This window comes from Mesoplodon densirostris, chromosome 10, assembly GCF_025265405.1.
Source record: "Mesoplodon densirostris isolate mMesDen1 chromosome 10, mMesDen1 primary haplotype, whole genome shotgun sequence".
Lineage (NCBI taxonomy): Eukaryota > Metazoa > Chordata > Mammalia > Artiodactyla > Ziphiidae > Mesoplodon > Mesoplodon densirostris.
In genome coordinates, this window is record NC_082670.1 from 21,711,762 (window position 1) to 21,727,500 (window position 15,739).

Genomic DNA, 15,739 nt, shown 5'->3' on the forward strand with positions numbered 1-15,739 from the left:
GTGACACAAGCTCTCTCTATCATTTTTACTTAGCTAAAGAGTACTTTTTTGATTACTTTATACTGTATGATTAGTTTGCATTTCATAAGGGTGTAAATACGTCTCCCAAGTTAACAAAATGTGATGAAAATCATTTTCAACAACCTGTTTAAATAAGGAAAATGTAAGCCCTTTTAATGAATACGTGGGTGGCTCTGAAAAGAGCCTTTGGTTAAGATTGATTCCTCAAAGATCAAGAATTTGAATACTGCAGTTTACTTGCCCTTGGCCTTGTGGTGGCTCTCGGTCTTCTTAGGCAGCAGCACGGCCTGGATGTTGGGCAGGACGCCGCCCTGCGCAATGGTGACTTTGCCTAGCAGCTTGTTGAGCTCCTCGTCGTTGCGGATGGCCAGCTGCAGGTGGCGCGGAATGATGCGCGTCTTCTTGTTGTCGCGGGCTGCGTTGCCCGCCAGCTCCAGGATCTCGGCCGTCAGGTACTCCAGCACCGCCGCCAGGTACACCGGCGCGCCGGCCCCGACCCGCTCGGCGTAGTTGCCCTTTCGGAGCAGGCGGTGCACTCGGCCCACGGGGAACTGGAGCCCAGCCCGAGAAGAACGGGTCTTAGCTTTGGCACGAGCCTTCCCACCTTGTTTTCCGCGTCCCGACATCTGATCAATCTAATCAAGGTGCTTAGCAAAGAAGAAGCGAAAGGAAACTACAAATCCTCTTAACAAATGAGAAGCAATTATACTTCGAAGCCGAATTGTAAATTACACTGTTTGATTGGTTAAAAGGGTCTAAAAGCTTGCAACCAATTAAAACGGAGAACTGCTGTCACGTAATTTGCATACCACCGAAAAACGTAGAAAATTTATCCAATCAAAGTGTAAAGTTTTAAATACCATATTTGCATAGTAGCTCTACAAATATCCTGAGTGATGTTTCCACGACACACTTTTTTCTTTAACTTGGCACGGTGTTCGTCATGCCCGAGCCGGCCAAGTCCGTTCCCGCTCCGAAGAAGGGCTCCAAGAAAGCGGTGACCAAAGCCCAGAAGAAAGACGGCAAGAAGCGCAAGCGCAGCCGCAAGGAGAGCTATTCTGTGTACGTGTACAAGGTCCTGAAGCAGGTCCACCCGGACACTGGCATCTCGTCCAAGGCCATGGGCATCATGAATTCCTTCGTCAATGACATCTTCGAGCGCATCGCGGGCGAGGCGTCGCGCCTGGCACATTACAACAAGCGCTCGACCATCACGTCTAGGGAGATCCAGACGGCCGTGCGCCTGCTGCTGCCCGGGGAGCTGGCCAAGCACGCCGTGTCCGAGGGCACCAAGGCTGTCACCAAGTACACCAGCTCCAAGTGACCCCAGCAAAAAAGTGCTTTTCGTGGTTAATCTCAAAGGCTCTTTTAAGAGCCACCCACTTTTTCAGCATAAGAGCTGTAATGACTCGTCTCTAATATGATTGCCATAATAGACTCAATTTTAATTTATTGAAAAGAACTTGTTGCTGTATGGTGCTAGTACTTGAAGTTCACAGCATTTTGGTTTGAAAACAAAATATGTATTTACATTCTAGGTAAATGGTAGCATAGCCTTCTCTTGCTTTCACTGCTCACTTTGGCTACAAGGCTAGCCAAGTGTGGACATGTAAGTATCATTTGAACTGCTGTGATGTAGTGTGCCCTACGAACTGACTCCATGAATAGTGAAGAGGATTTAAGAAATCCTCTTAAATCCTTGGCAATGCCTTGTTAGTGCTGGGTGGTAGTAAGAAGAATATGTACATGTATTCGATTTGATTAAAGCAATGTAACTTTCCTAAGTATTAATGGGAGCAGCACAGTTAATGTGCATAGAAATTGAAAAGCGAGTATCACCGGTTCCAGGATAGGGCCATTTAATTGTAAGGAGAAATTTTCCAAGGCTTGGCTAATGAAAAGTTAGACCATTGCCGAACCCACTGGCAGTTTAGGAAAGAAATGCCCTTAAAATATTTTGGTGCCTCCTCTCCCTTAAATTGTGTTATTTTCTCTCAGGGTGGATGTTATGATTATTTTGTCCTAGTCAGAAAAAAAAAAATAACTTTTTAAATGAAAATAATTCATACGACCACCACTCTCCTGTCCTATGTATCACGGTCATGAAAATCGACACTTTTCTCATAACCACAAACCTGCTTAAGTTTATAAACTGCCATAAATGGCAACCCATATGGAACAAATGCTAAGAATGTATTTACAAGATATTTTTAGGATTTCAACCCTGGAAGGAAAAAAGTACTAATAGTCTATAATCTTGTGTAATGAATGACTACCAGGCTTCCCACTCCCAACACAGTACATAAATATGCACACACAACATACAAAAAAAATACATAAACATTCAAACAATACATATAAAGAACAAAAGAAAAAATTTAAAAAATGTAAAAGAATGAAAACTAAAAATACCAGATAGCTGTATTTGAGAGTTTATGTTATTGTAAATAGTCAATTTTTGCTTTCTGTAGTCCCAGAGGTAAACATCTACACCAGGTCTATATGAGCTTTAGGGGAGTATATGAAATCCAAGAAATTGCATACAGTAGTGTGTCCATATGTTCGTCCTCACACCAGAACAGAAACTATATAGCATTCTGTCAAATTCTAAAAATATTGTCACTTACTGTGCTAGGCAGAATGATGCCTCCCCACTTACGTCTACCTTTTAATCTCTGGAGTCTGTGGATATGTTAGGATACATAACAAATGGGAATTAAGGTGGCAGATGGCACTAAAGTTGCTAATCACCTGACTTTAAATAGGATTATCCTAGGGAATTTCCTCCAGGTCCAGCGGTTAGGGCTCTGCGCTTCCACTGCAGAGGACATAGGTTCAATCCCTGTTCGGGGAATTAAGATCCCGCATGCTGTGTGTGGCCAAATAAATAAATAGGATTATCCTAGATAATCCAAGTGAACCTAATATAATTACAAGGGCCCTTAACAATGGCAGAGGGAATCAGAGTACAGAACCAGAGAGATGGCAGTGTGAGAAGAATGTGGCCAGATACTGCTGGCTTTCAAATCTAGCAAAGGGCTGTGAGCCAAGGAACAAGGAAAATCCTCCAGGAGCTGGAAAAGACAGGAAACAGATTTTCACTGTTAGAGGCCCAAGCACTCTGACACCATTTTAGCTCAATGGAATTCATTTCAGAATATTGATCTAAAGAACCATAAAATTATAAATGTATTGTTGTAAGCCACTGTATTTGTGAAAATTTGTCAGACCACCAATTGAAAAGGCACTCACGTTTAAGAATTATTGATTAATGTATTCAATGATCTTTAAGATTATAACTACATATGTTTAAATTTAAAACTGTAAATATAGGGCTTCCCTGGTGGCGCAGTGGTTGAGAGTCCATCCGTCGAGCAGAGGACAAGGGTTCGTGTCCCGGTCCGGGAAGACCCCACATGCCGTGGAGCAGCTGGGCCTGTGAGCCATGGCCGCTGAACCTGTGCACCCGAAGACTGTGCTCCGCAACGGGAGAGGCCTCTCAGTGTAAATATAAAAATGACTATACATACAAGTAAGTTCTTCCTAAAATTGCAGGCTCACCTAATTTTGACATTGTTTTCATTTTAACAGCGGCAATTTACATTTCCTTTTTTCTTTCTTCATTTTTTATTTACTTTTGGCTGTGTTGGGTCTTCGTTGCCGCGGGCTGCGCGGGCTTTCTCTAGTTGCGGTGAGCGGAGGCTACACTTTGTTGTGGTGCGCAGGCTTCTCATTGCGGTGGCTTCTCCTGTTGCGGAGCACGCGGGTTTCGGTAGTTGTGGTTCACGGGCTCTAGAGTTCAGGCCTGGGCTCAGTAGTTGTGGTGCACGGGCTTGGTTGTTCCATGTAGGATCTTACAGAACCGGGGCTCGAACCCGTGTCTCCTGCATTGGGAGGCAGATTCTTAACCACTGCGCCACCAGGGGAGTCCCCTACGTTCCGTTTTAAGCTACTGTGTCTAGGGTGTCTGATTTTAACAGCAGAAAGTCTAATTTCATGGAGCAGCACTTTATTCATTCATTATAGTATTATTACTTCTGATTATAAGACTATATCAAAAAGCTTGTCTTCATTATATGTAAAGTGTAGGAGTAATGGGAAAATTTACCTCATAATGTCCATAAATAACTTCATGAATTGCAAATCAAATTGTAATGTTTGCTTTCATTGTAACTACTGCATTTGTTTACACAAAACTCTCAGTGAGTTGGTTTCAGTAATATCCTTTTTGTTTGTTTGTTTTTTGTTTGTTTTTGGCCATACCACGCGGCTTCTGGGATCTTTATTCCCCGACTAGGGATTGAACCCGGGGCCAAGGTAGTTGGAAGCGCGGATCCCTAACCACTGGAAAGCCTGGGAACTCCTATAACATTCTCTCTCTCTTTTTTTTAATAAATTTATTTTATTTTATTTTTGGCTGCGTTGGGTCTTCACTGCTGCACGCGGGCTTTTCTCTGGTTGTGGCGGGGTGTGGGGGGGCTACTCTTCGTTGCGGTGCGCGGCCTTCTTATTTGCAGTGGCTTCTCTTGTTGCAGAGCATGGGCTCTAGTAGTTGTGACACACGGGCTCAGTAATTGTGGCTCGCGGGCTCTAGAGCGCAGGCTCAGTAGTTGTGGCGCACTGGCTTAGTTGCTCCGAGGCACGTGGGATCTTCCCGGACCAGGGCTCTAACCCGTGTCCCCTGCATTTGGCAGGTGGATTTCCTAACCACTGCGCCACCAGGGAAGCCCAACATTCTCATTTTTAAAGTAAGGAACAGAGGCTGTGAGAAACAAAGATTATTTACCTCACAGAACTCAAATTCCAACCAATGTCTTCTGATGCAATTTTCTTTCAAAGATGTCTAGATAGAATTCAAAAACACTTCACACGTACAGATTTCTCAACACTTTAGGAAGTATTTTTGCATGAATTACCTCCTCTCCCAGCACTAGGCTACATCCCTTTTCTTGGTGCATTTCTTATTCATCTTTCATGAAGTGTCCCGAATCAGCCAAAAAGGAAGACATGGTTAGGCTAGGAGATGAAGCTCCAGATCCCAAAGGCCTGCAGACTGCACTCAAATTCGACTCACTTCTTTTGTCTCCTGGAATAAATGCTTTACCTACCTGGGAGAACTGATGGTGATAAACCCTTCTGAGATCGAGAGTAAGGAAAATGTATGATTATCAAAGTGCCTGATGCTGAAACGAAGTGAAATAAGCAAAAGGTTTAAATCAAGGGAGGCTTGGCACCATGCATTAGTCAGTGTCCTGTCAGGAAAAAAGAAAACTATTGGTTATTTTTACAAAGATAATTTAATAAAAGTTACACAGGTTTTGGAAGGAAGAGCAAAACCCGAGCTGAAGTGTTTCAGAAGCAACTGAAACGGGACCACATATAGGGGTCTGGGCACACAGAAGGCAGAGGTACTAGAATGTCGCAGTTTGGAGGGGAGGCCGGGTGGAGGTAAGACTCTGAATTCTGTGGGGTGGGGCATGATTCTGGGAGTGTAGAATCCATTCTGGGGAAAGGGCCGGGGGAAGCTGGGAACTGAAACCAATTCCTGGTACCAGAGTGCCAAACCGTGGCTAGGATGGAAGAGTTCCCTTTCCTAATCCCACCCAGCCAGCCTCCCTTGCTTTCCTAATTGAAAATAAGGCATGGTGGACAGAAACTCTTGGCTTTTTTAGTATAGAATATAAGAAGGTTTGGGAAAGAGGTGAAACAGAAAAAGCCTGTTTTAATAAGCACAAGGGCTTCTCTATACATAGACTTATTTGAACAACTCAGCCAACTGCGGTGTGTTGAGATAACATGCCCAAAATGGGCAACAGGAGAGCATCACAACTCCTCACATGAAAATGCAAGTGGCTCTGAAAAGAGCCTTTGTTTTAACAGCACCTATAAACATCTACTTGGAGCTGGTGTACTTGGTGACAGCCTTGGTGCCCTCAGACACGGCGTGCTTGGCCAGCTCCCCGGGCAGCAGCAGGCGCACGGCCGTCTGGATCTCCCTAGACGTGATGGTCGAGCGCTTGTTGTAATGTGCCAGGCGCGACGCCTCGCCCGCGATGCGCTCGAAGATGTCGTTGACGAACGAATTCATGATGCCCATGGCCTTGGACGAGATGCCGGTGTCCGGGTGGACCTGCTTCAGCACCTTGTACACATACACGGAATAGCTCTCCTTGCGGCTGCGCTTGCGCTTTTTACCATCTTTCTTCTGGGCTTTGGTCACGGCCTTCTTGGAACCCTTCTTCGGGGCAAGAGCGGACTTGGCCGGTTCAGGCATACTTGCCGAATTCAAAACGCGCCCTTAAGTATGACTCGTATGCCTGCTTACGTCTAGAATCTCGTCTTTTATAGGCGACCTATGCAAATAAGGTTTTCAAGAATATCCAGAACTGATTTGATAATGCATCAGTGACGAGTTTATGTAAATTTACTTGCATCACAGCTCCTTTCTTATTGGTTGTCTAGTAAAAAGACGATTTTAACCAATCCTACCTCTCATTTGACAATTCCACCCAGCTCTATAACTGTCATCTTGTTGCTCCTTATAGAACATTTCTTTTTCGCTTTTCTTGTGGCTGTTTTTCCCCTGCTAGCACTCAGTATGTCTGGGCGCGGGAAGCAAGGAGGCAAAGCTCGCGCCAAGGCTAAGACTCGCTCCTCGCGAGCCGGGCTCCAGTTCCCCGTGGGACGAGTGCATCGCCTGCTCCGCAAGGGCAATTACTCCGAGCGGGTCGGTGCCGGGGCCCCCGTGTACCTGGCGGCGGTGCTGGAGTACCTGACGGCTGAGATCCTGGAGCTGGCGGGCAACGCGGCCCGCGACAACAAGAAGACGCGTATCATCCCGCGCCACCTGCAGCTGGCCATCCGCAACGACGAGGAGCTCAACAAGCTCCTGGGTCGCGTGACCATCGCTCAGGGTGGCGTCCTGCCCAACATCCAGGCTGTGCTGCTGCCTAAGAAGACCGAGAGCCACCACAAGGCCAAGGGCAAGTGAAACGTTTAGCAGTTCTTCAGTCCCTGTTCCGAAAATCAAAGGCTCTTTTCAGAGCCACCCACTTTCTCCCGGAAAGCGCTGAAATACTTCGTAAGTATAGGAGACGTGTCCAAGTCTTAATGTGTAGTTCCGCTTAAATTTTGCTTATATTAGCCTGTTAAAAGTTTTGCATTTAAAAATGGGAAACCGCTCCCATCTTTGCCACAAAGAGGCTAAATTGTTAGCCGTTGGTCACATTTTATGCACCATAAATTCTTAGAAAAATTCATGAAGCTAGCTTTCTGCCATCCCTTTAACTGAAAAGATGCAATACGTTTGTAAACTCACATAAAGAACCCCTGTTAAGGGAATTCTGTGTCAGGACATAAATTAGGGCTTGTAGGCTATGGATAACGTATATGTATGTAAATGACAAAGAATACAGACCATAATGCCTCATGTTGAGTGGTGGTTTTGCATGTACACAAGGTATATGCATTATTACATATAATGTATAGTCAAACGAACTTGGTGTCAAAAAGTAAAATATGAATAAAATAAATGAGAGAACAAAGGAGGAATAGCTGACCAATGACATTCCTGGGCGGGCTTTTTAAATTCTGCGAATGACGGCATTATTAGTGAGAATTGTTTAGTTTATTGGTTGTTTCGCTTTCCAGAAAAATTCAATGAATTACACAAAAATCTATACTAAGTGAAACCTTACTGTTATGGACTCAATTCAAAGTGGACTATAAACTTGAAATAAAATTTGGTAACTCATTTAATCTTTAATGAAATCCAACCATATTTCTCCTAAAGGCAACGTGAGAACCAATTAGATCACAGCGCGGGAACTAGGAATCAGACTGATCTGCACCTACCCCACAATAAGGTCAGAACCGGCACCAGCACCATACTACTCTCCAGCCAGTTTTCTTTTCTGTTATCGTCATGGCTCGTACAAAGCAGACCGCTCGCAAGTCCACCGGCGGCAAGGCGCCACGCAAGCAGCTGGCCACCAAGGCGGCCCGCAAGAGCGCGCCGGCCACGGGCGGCGTGAAGAAGCCGCACCGCTACCGGCCCGGCACGGTGGCCTTGCGCGAGATCCGCCGCTACCAGAAGTCCACGGAGCTGCTGATCCGCAAGCTGCCGTTCCAGCGCCTGGTGCGCGAGATCGCGCAGGACTTCAAGACCGACCTGCGTTTCCAGAGCTCGGCCGTGATGGCGCTGCAGGAGGCGTGCGAGGCCTACCTGGTGGGGCTCTTCGAGGACACCAACCTGTGTGCCATCCACGCCAAGCGCGTCACCATCATGCCCAAGGACATCCAGCTTGCCCGCCGCATCCGCGGGGAGAGGGCGTAACCCAAGGCTATTGCTTACTCTGAACTGTAAAAGGCTCTTTTTAGAGCCACCTACTTTGTCGATAAGAACTGTTGTAATGCTTTCCCTTATTTTACCTCCCTAGGCAGTTAATAAGCAATAATCGGAAGAAAAACCTCTCTCTACTCTTTTTTTCTGCCTTATAGCAGGATATAAATTCTGTACTGGAGACTGCACAGGCTGTTCAGACCAGAGAGGCTCCAGAGGACTCTAACAAACCTCGCTGTTAGTTTCCTCCCATATATTTACCTTCTCACAGTTTGCTGCCCTTAGAAGCCTAAAAGTGCTTTTCTTTGTCCTGTCATTTCTCTACAAATCTAGTCTTTGTTGAAGATGCTATATAAGCTGGAGTTGTAAGACACCACTTTGGATTACTTTCTCCTGGGTCTCTGCTATCGTATGTATGAAATATACATGTTAATAAACCTGTTTATTTTTCCTTTGCTAATCTGTGTTTTGTTACAGGGGCCCCAGCTGAGAACCAAGATGTACAGCGGGAAAGTTCACGACCACCACCACCACCACCACCCGCCCTCCACCTGGGAAAAAGAAAGAAAATTGAATTAAAATCAAACGAGCAAATTTAGTTTGAAAAGTTTTATTGTCCTATGGTACAATTATATTATTACCTTTAAGTTATCTTTTCTACTGGAAAGAGATAATAGTCATCTCTAATGGACAAAAATCACTGAAATTTTTAATATCCTATAAATTAGCATCTAAATTCATAGACACTTCACAGATATTAGACCCTAATAAATAGTTAAACAGAAACGCCTTCCCGTAGAATAACTAAAAAAACACTTGGGTGGGCTTTTTAGACTATGTTCTCATATGACAACAAAACAAAACTCAGTGGGTTCCTTTACCTTAATTTGATATTTATATATATATATATCTTAACAGATTTCAGAGCTGTTCTGTAGTGACCAGAGCCTTTCTTTTATCCGCAGTGAGCCCATGCCTGATAAAGAATCTGCTTTCCTGTCTGCCATTTCCACCTTCCTGTATGCTGCTTACCAATGATGATTCGCCATGACGTTGAGTGACAAGGGTTCAATTTCCCGGGCCTAAAGAAAAAGGTGAAAAGAACCAACACCTCTCCTAAATCCCCCTTTATTTCTAATCAAATCACAATCACATGATATCTCACTTACATTTTTTTTTCAAAAAGGCAAAATCATGATTCAGCAAATAAAAATGAGCATGTGTCAAAGAGCTTCACTTTTCAATAAATGAACCAACAGGTAAAATGCCATGGTAGGCTCAAAGAACATTTAAGTAATTAGGATATTTACAGAAAATGCAGCAAAGAAATGTTAGAACAGGATTGTTAAATTAGTTTAAAATAAAATTATTTTATTATCCAATAGGTCATAAATCTTCCACTGGACAGAAATTATTTGCCTCTCTGCCAAACAAAGCTCTGCCAGTTAAGTAACTTCCCTAATTTTGGCACCTACAGTCAATAGTAAATAGATAGATGATCTAAGTACATTTTTATAGAATCCTTGTGTGGCCTATAACCTTGTATATTGGACATCATGGCCCCTCCTTTTTTCCTTACTTCCAAGTCTCAGACAATTTTTCTCACACTGAGGCAGGAGATAGATGAGCCCCAGGCTGAGCAGCTGGAGTTTGTCGCCTGTCAACAGATACTCCAAGACAAAGATAATAGCTGGAGTAGAGAGGAGCTGAGTCCTGCCCAGATAAAAGATAAAGAGACCACATATTCCTCATTCTCAAGGTCAAGGAAACCTTCCAGACTAAACATGTGCAGAAACACTCCTTGGAGGTCAAATAAGGAGGGGGCACCACCCCATAGTAAGTGATGTCAACCTACCCATAGGCCTCTTTGCTAGAATCCATCTTGGCTAAGAGATGCAGGAGCACACATGGCAGGACCCTGAGATAATCCAAATATGACTTAGAACCAAGAAAAGCAAGATGATTGTTCAAAAGAAACCTGGAAGAGATGCCCCATATAAGTGATTTAAACTACTGCAAACACTCAACATTCTGAGTTCACCCCTGTGTACCTATTGAGAAATGGAATATTTCCTGCCATATCAGTAAACAAAGGATGTCACAGTCAGCAGCGCTTGCAGCCCTCCAATGTGAGCTGGTGAGCCCTGAGGGAATTTAGGAAGGAAAGAATACCTGCCATCTAGCAGCCATCAGACTGCAGCCACTCCATACAGTGAGCCCTGAGGAAACTCAGGATGTGAAAATAAAGGATACTGGCCCCAGACAGCTGAGGTGCATATCAAAGGAATGAGTTCGGTGAGCGCAGACTCTTACATTTTCCCATACATAGAAAAGAACTAAATTCCTTATTTTGAGATATCTAGTTTCCTTTAATTAACAATAATCTTTTGATGTTCCTGACTACCTGCCCTTTGTTGCAAAACGTCTCTAAAACCTGGCTCTCCCTTAGCCTCCTCGGAGCAGTTCTCTCAGGGTTACTTGAGATGCTGCCTCCCAGGCTTTTAAGTCCTAAAAATCTCTGCCGAATAAAACATAACTCTCAATTTTTAGGTTGTGAATAATTTTTTAAGTCCACACTATTCACGAGTACTCTTTTTCCTCCTCATAAACACTTTAGTTGTTTCACTACTTTTCGTCTCTTTGTGGGAATTCATTTCTGCAAAGCCAGGGGGCCAGGGGCCTTGTCACTGGCCACTGTCCCTGGTGGTCTGGTGGCTAGAATTCAGCACTCTCACTACTACCGTGGCCTGACTTCAGTCTCTAGCCTGGGAACTGAAATCCTGCAGGCTGAGGCCACCCAAGATCAACACAGTGAATCCTTACCCAAAAAAATAATAAATAAATAAATTATATATATATATATATATATATATATATATACACACACACACACACACATATGTATGTATATAAATATATATATATAAACTTTCAAGATAAATTTCTATGACACACCATGGTGCAACTCCTTGACATTCTTATTTTACTCATGCATCAAATAATGGACACTTTAACTTTTTATTCTTTCTAGACTCCAAAGTAATTTACTTGATTTTTTAACCTCATTCTCTCTTGGTCTTTACCTACTTTCCAGAAATAGTAAATTGTTTTCTGGCCTTCCTTCTTTTAAGGAAACGCTTTCATACTTCTACTAAATGATTTCTTTTCTTTTTCTTATAAAACCACTGAGTGCACAATCTATCAAACAATCTATCAATCAAAGAACACTCATTGCTTTCATAATCAGTTCTGAATGCTCCCTCTCAAGAAACACACTTTGGGGGAAAAAAAAAATAAGCATAAATTTTCAGGTACTCTCCATTTCCTGATATTCTGCCCTTGAAGAATTCTAAGGTCAGCAATTTTTCTAGTATTCATTTCTTCTTGCCTTGATAAGTAATGGTTTATTCCACAAGCCTGCCTTAGTTCTCTAATGTGATTTTATTTTTTAATTTATTTTTGCAATGCTTCATTCTAGTTGAGACGAGTATCTGTAATTGGGTTTCTTAGAAATACACTGAACGTCCACTGTATTCCAAAGCCCATGATAGCAAGGTTGGACACAGATCAAGAAACAGAGAGGGGAAAGGAAAAATTCTACAGCACCACTGACCAAAGAAAACAATGCAAGGCAAACATGTAATGAAAAAATTTTCAGTAGCCACATTTTAAAAAGCAAAGAGATGCAATATTTTAAATAATACATTGCATTTAACCACAAACATCCAAGATATGTTCATTTCAACATGTAATAAATATAGAGATATTATTAATGCAATATCTTACATTCTTTTTTTTCAATCTAAATCTACCAAATTGGGTTTATATTTTAGTCAATCTGACACTATTTTTTTTACTGGAAATGATTGTATTTAAATTCCATACGTTTATTGTTTAAAATTAAGTTCACATGCCCAGGTTGTTCAAACATACCTAATAATTTCCAATAACTGAAATGGAGTATCAGCCTTTAAATTTAAATTAATTAAAATTAAGTAAAATTAAAAATTCAGCTCCTCAGCAACATCATTCCCATTCCAATATATATATATATTTCATATATATATGAATATATTATATATATTATATATAATAACGGCTCAAAAGTTATTCCTGACTACTTTATCAGACAATACAGTCTTAGGGGGAATTGTGTTCGGAGCGTGGAGATGGCAATGGAGACTGCTGGTTAAATTGGGGGAATTATATAAATTTAAATGTAATGATGTAAGTTTAGCACTGACTTCTTAAATAAAAAGTTTGCACACAAAAAGATATGGAGATTATGAAAGCAACTGAACATAGGCCTAGATGGCAAAATACCAGATTGAGAGATTTAAGAATATTGGGGAGAAAGTCAATCTGTGGAGCATGAAGATGGAATTTCCGCAGGTAATTACAGTGGTCCTCAATGACTGTGTTGAGCATTTGACCAGAAATTTACCTTGTGATTTTCAGAACACCTTTGTGATGTCGGGGTTAAATTTCTATTCTACAAATGAAGAAAATAAAGTAAAAATAAGAAAACACCTGTCACAAAACAGGTCCTGGACGTCAGAAGGTGAAAGGTAGCAAGTACTGAGGGCGCAAGCAATGGAGTCATACCTCCCAAAAACAAACAGGACAGCGGGAAAGCCTTGTTGCCCAATGGATTTCAGAAATTTCCTCGCTCCCTAAGACAAGTTTACCACCATAACTATTTCACCTTCATTTAAAGTATACAAAAATGCTTCTCTGGGAAGAGAGAAGCCAGGGACTCGTTTGCATTTCAGATATGCGTTTAAAATGAGAGGCAATGTATAATTTCGGTTAATGACTTGGCCTAAATATCCAAACTTGAAAAACAGATGCTGGCTTAATAGTTATTTAGTTACTTAATAATTATTTCATTCCCTTGATAAACAAGATAATTTTTTTAAATGCCCTGAAACAGGACGTGTTAAACTGAATTCTGAGAATGAGCAGACAAAGCAATCTTTTCTTTTCGGCTGTGCCCCGCTGACTCTCAGGCATGGTGGGCGGGGATAAATTAGGTTACCAACTAACCCCACCCCCTACCCACCCTCATTTGTAGTTTTCAAAAAGGTCCGCTTCCGGGTTTTAAATAAGAATTTCGGCGTGCTCTCCCTATTTCTGAGTACCGTACCTCATCTAGTCTTAGTGATGTCTGGACGTGGCAAAGGCGGGAAGGGCTTGGGTAAAGGGGGCGCCAAGCGCCACCGCAAAGTCCTGCGGGATAACATTCAAGGGATCACAAAACCTGCAATCCGTCGTCTGGCTCGTCGCGGTGGAGTAAAGCGCATCTCAGGTCTTATTTATGAGGAGACCCGCGGGGTTCTGAAAGTGTTTCTGGAGAACGTAATTCGGGACGCGGTCACCTATACCGAGCACGCCAAGCGCAAGACTGTCACGGCCATGGACGTGGTCTACGCGCTCAAGCGCCAGGGACGCACCCTTTACGGATTTGGCGGTTAAGTCGGCACCCACAAACTAATTTTCTGTAGCAATGCCCAAGGCCCTTTTCAGGGCCACCTAACTACTCGCTTGAAAGAGCTCGTTGCCCTGAATTGGTGTTTTCAGGGTTTTTTGTAAGGAACTTGAGTTCCGAAGTTTGTTAGGTTTTTGGGTGCAGTTGCTTTAATGCAGCTCATGTTTGCTTAGGTTTGAGTGCACCAAACGTTTACACCGTGCTGCAGCTTTAATGCCACACGATGGCTTTTCCAGTGTAGAACCCTTAAGCGTCCCACATTGTTTGAATAGCACTTCTGATTCTTAGGAATTCTCGGTCTTGCAAAATGAACCAGTGAACTTTAAGATTTTACTAATTTATTAGATTTTCCAAAATACAGAATTACTGTTTTGACAGTAAGCTATGAATAGTGTTGGGGGACAAATATAGGTAATGCCTTATTGGCCTGCTCAAATCTCACTCAAAACTTTGGTAAATTTTAAATATTCAGCCCCTAGTAGGGCAACTCAGGGGAAGAGGTATAATGAAAGAAGCTAAGACTGAACTGTAGAGAGTGAGGGCACTCATGAGGAGGCCCAGGTGGCACATGGGCCGTTTCTTCTCTCCCTTAAAAGCATTTATATTTGGATTATATAAACTAATTACCAGATGTTTTTTAATCTACAAAGAATTTGGGATTTCTCTCCTGCCTTTTCAAATCTATTCCCTGGTACTCTGTAATAAAGCAACAAATTTAATTCATCTCAAGAACCCTCTGATTTCCTTTCTCAACCTTAATGTCAGAAACCGAGCTACATGGACAACTAGCCCTGTGCTGGGACTCTGCCACACCAAAGGTTTTCTCATGTTGTCAGTATTTGCAAAGGAAAAGGGGAAAGAAGTCCCCATAGTAATAAATGAACAAATTTTTCTGTGTCTCGGCTTCAAAAGAAAGTCACTGGCAGAGGCCTGTTTAAAAGGACTTCAAGGTATTGGGTGCCTTTTCCTTACATAGGTTTCCTGCCTGCAGGACATTTGAACCAATCCCAGTACTGTGGCGGCAGGGGTGTGGGGAGGGGGTTGGGAAAGAAGGAGCAATTTTTAGTTAACTGTCTTTTGGTCCTGTTGGATTCTGTGATGGTCTCTTAAGGTGGCCCCCAGGATTTCCCCTCTTGAGGTTCACTCTTGTATGATCAAGTCCCTTGAGTGTGGATGTGACCTGTGACTTGCTTTTAACCATCAAACCAGGTGACCATAGGTGACAGGATGTAAAAAATTTAGTGTATATGACTATGTTATCTAGGATTGTAACATCCTTGACTCTTACATGCTGGTTTTGATGAATCAAGTATCCCTGTTGTCAGGCCCAAATGACAAGAAACTCACAGGGCTATTTAGGAACTGAGGGAGGCCTTCAACTAACAGCCCATAAGGGCTTCAAGCCAACAGCCAACAAGAAAATAAGACCCTCAGTCTTAAAACTACAAAGAACCAATCAGTAAATTACTTTGGAAGCGGATATTTCCCCAAACATCCAAGAGACCTCAGTCCTGCATAACACCTCAATAGCATCCTCACAGAGGACCCAGCTAAACCCTGCCCAGACCCACAGAATCTGTGAGATAATACATGTGTGTTGTCTGAAGCTAGAAATTTCAAGGCAATCTGTTATGCAGAGCAATAGATAGCCAACACATTTGGCATCTTCATCAATCCATGTCATAAAAAATAACAGATATGATGAACTGAAACTGCAATCTTTATCTAAGGGAAGACCTACATTAAAAAAAAAAAAAAAAAAAAAACTTTAATGTGAACAACATTGTTTCACAACTATGTGAACCTCTACTCACACACCCAATACTGACCTGGCACATGCATTGGTATTGTCTTGCTGGCCGCCCAAATAGCAACTCTATAAGCCGTGA

The 15,739-nt window shown here is 42.6% G+C and overlaps 5 protein-coding genes across 5 annotated transcripts in view; 3 read left to right on the forward strand and 2 right to left on the reverse strand.

Annotated features, from left to right (window-relative positions):
* Positions 1-13,837, forward strand: part of LOC132497347 (uncharacterized) — an 89,165-nt gene extending 75,328 nt beyond the window's left edge. Inside the window, exons 4-5 of the mRNA XM_060110477.1 lie at positions 7,942-8,274; positions 13,501-13,837. Of these exons, the coding sequence (XP_059966460.1) occupies positions 7,942-8,274; positions 13,501-13,837 (670 nt within the window). The remainder of the gene's footprint in view (positions 1-7,941; positions 8,275-13,500) is intronic.
* Positions 255-647, reverse strand: LOC132497362 (histone H2A type 1). Its single transcript, XM_060110497.1, has one exon. It carries the CDS (start codon positions 645-647, stop codon positions 255-257), a length of 393 nt encoding a protein of 130 aa, XP_059966480.1.
* LOC132497376 (histone H2B type 1-C/E/F/G/I-like) lies at positions 965-1,345 on the forward strand. The gene has a single exon (XM_060110519.1). The coding sequence runs from the start codon at positions 965-967 to the stop codon at positions 1,343-1,345; it is 381 nt and encodes a 126-aa protein (XP_059966502.1).
* LOC132497377 (histone H2B type 1-C/E/F/G/I-like) lies at positions 5,915-6,295 on the reverse strand. Its single transcript, XM_060110520.1, has one exon. It carries the CDS (start codon positions 6,293-6,295, stop codon positions 5,915-5,917), a length of 381 nt encoding a protein of 126 aa, XP_059966503.1.
* LOC132497363 (histone H2A type 1-B) lies at positions 6,620-7,012 on the forward strand. The gene has a single exon (XM_060110498.1). It carries the CDS (start codon positions 6,620-6,622, stop codon positions 7,010-7,012), a length of 393 nt encoding a protein of 130 aa, XP_059966481.1.
* Positions 13,838-15,739: the final 1,902 nt, after the last annotated feature.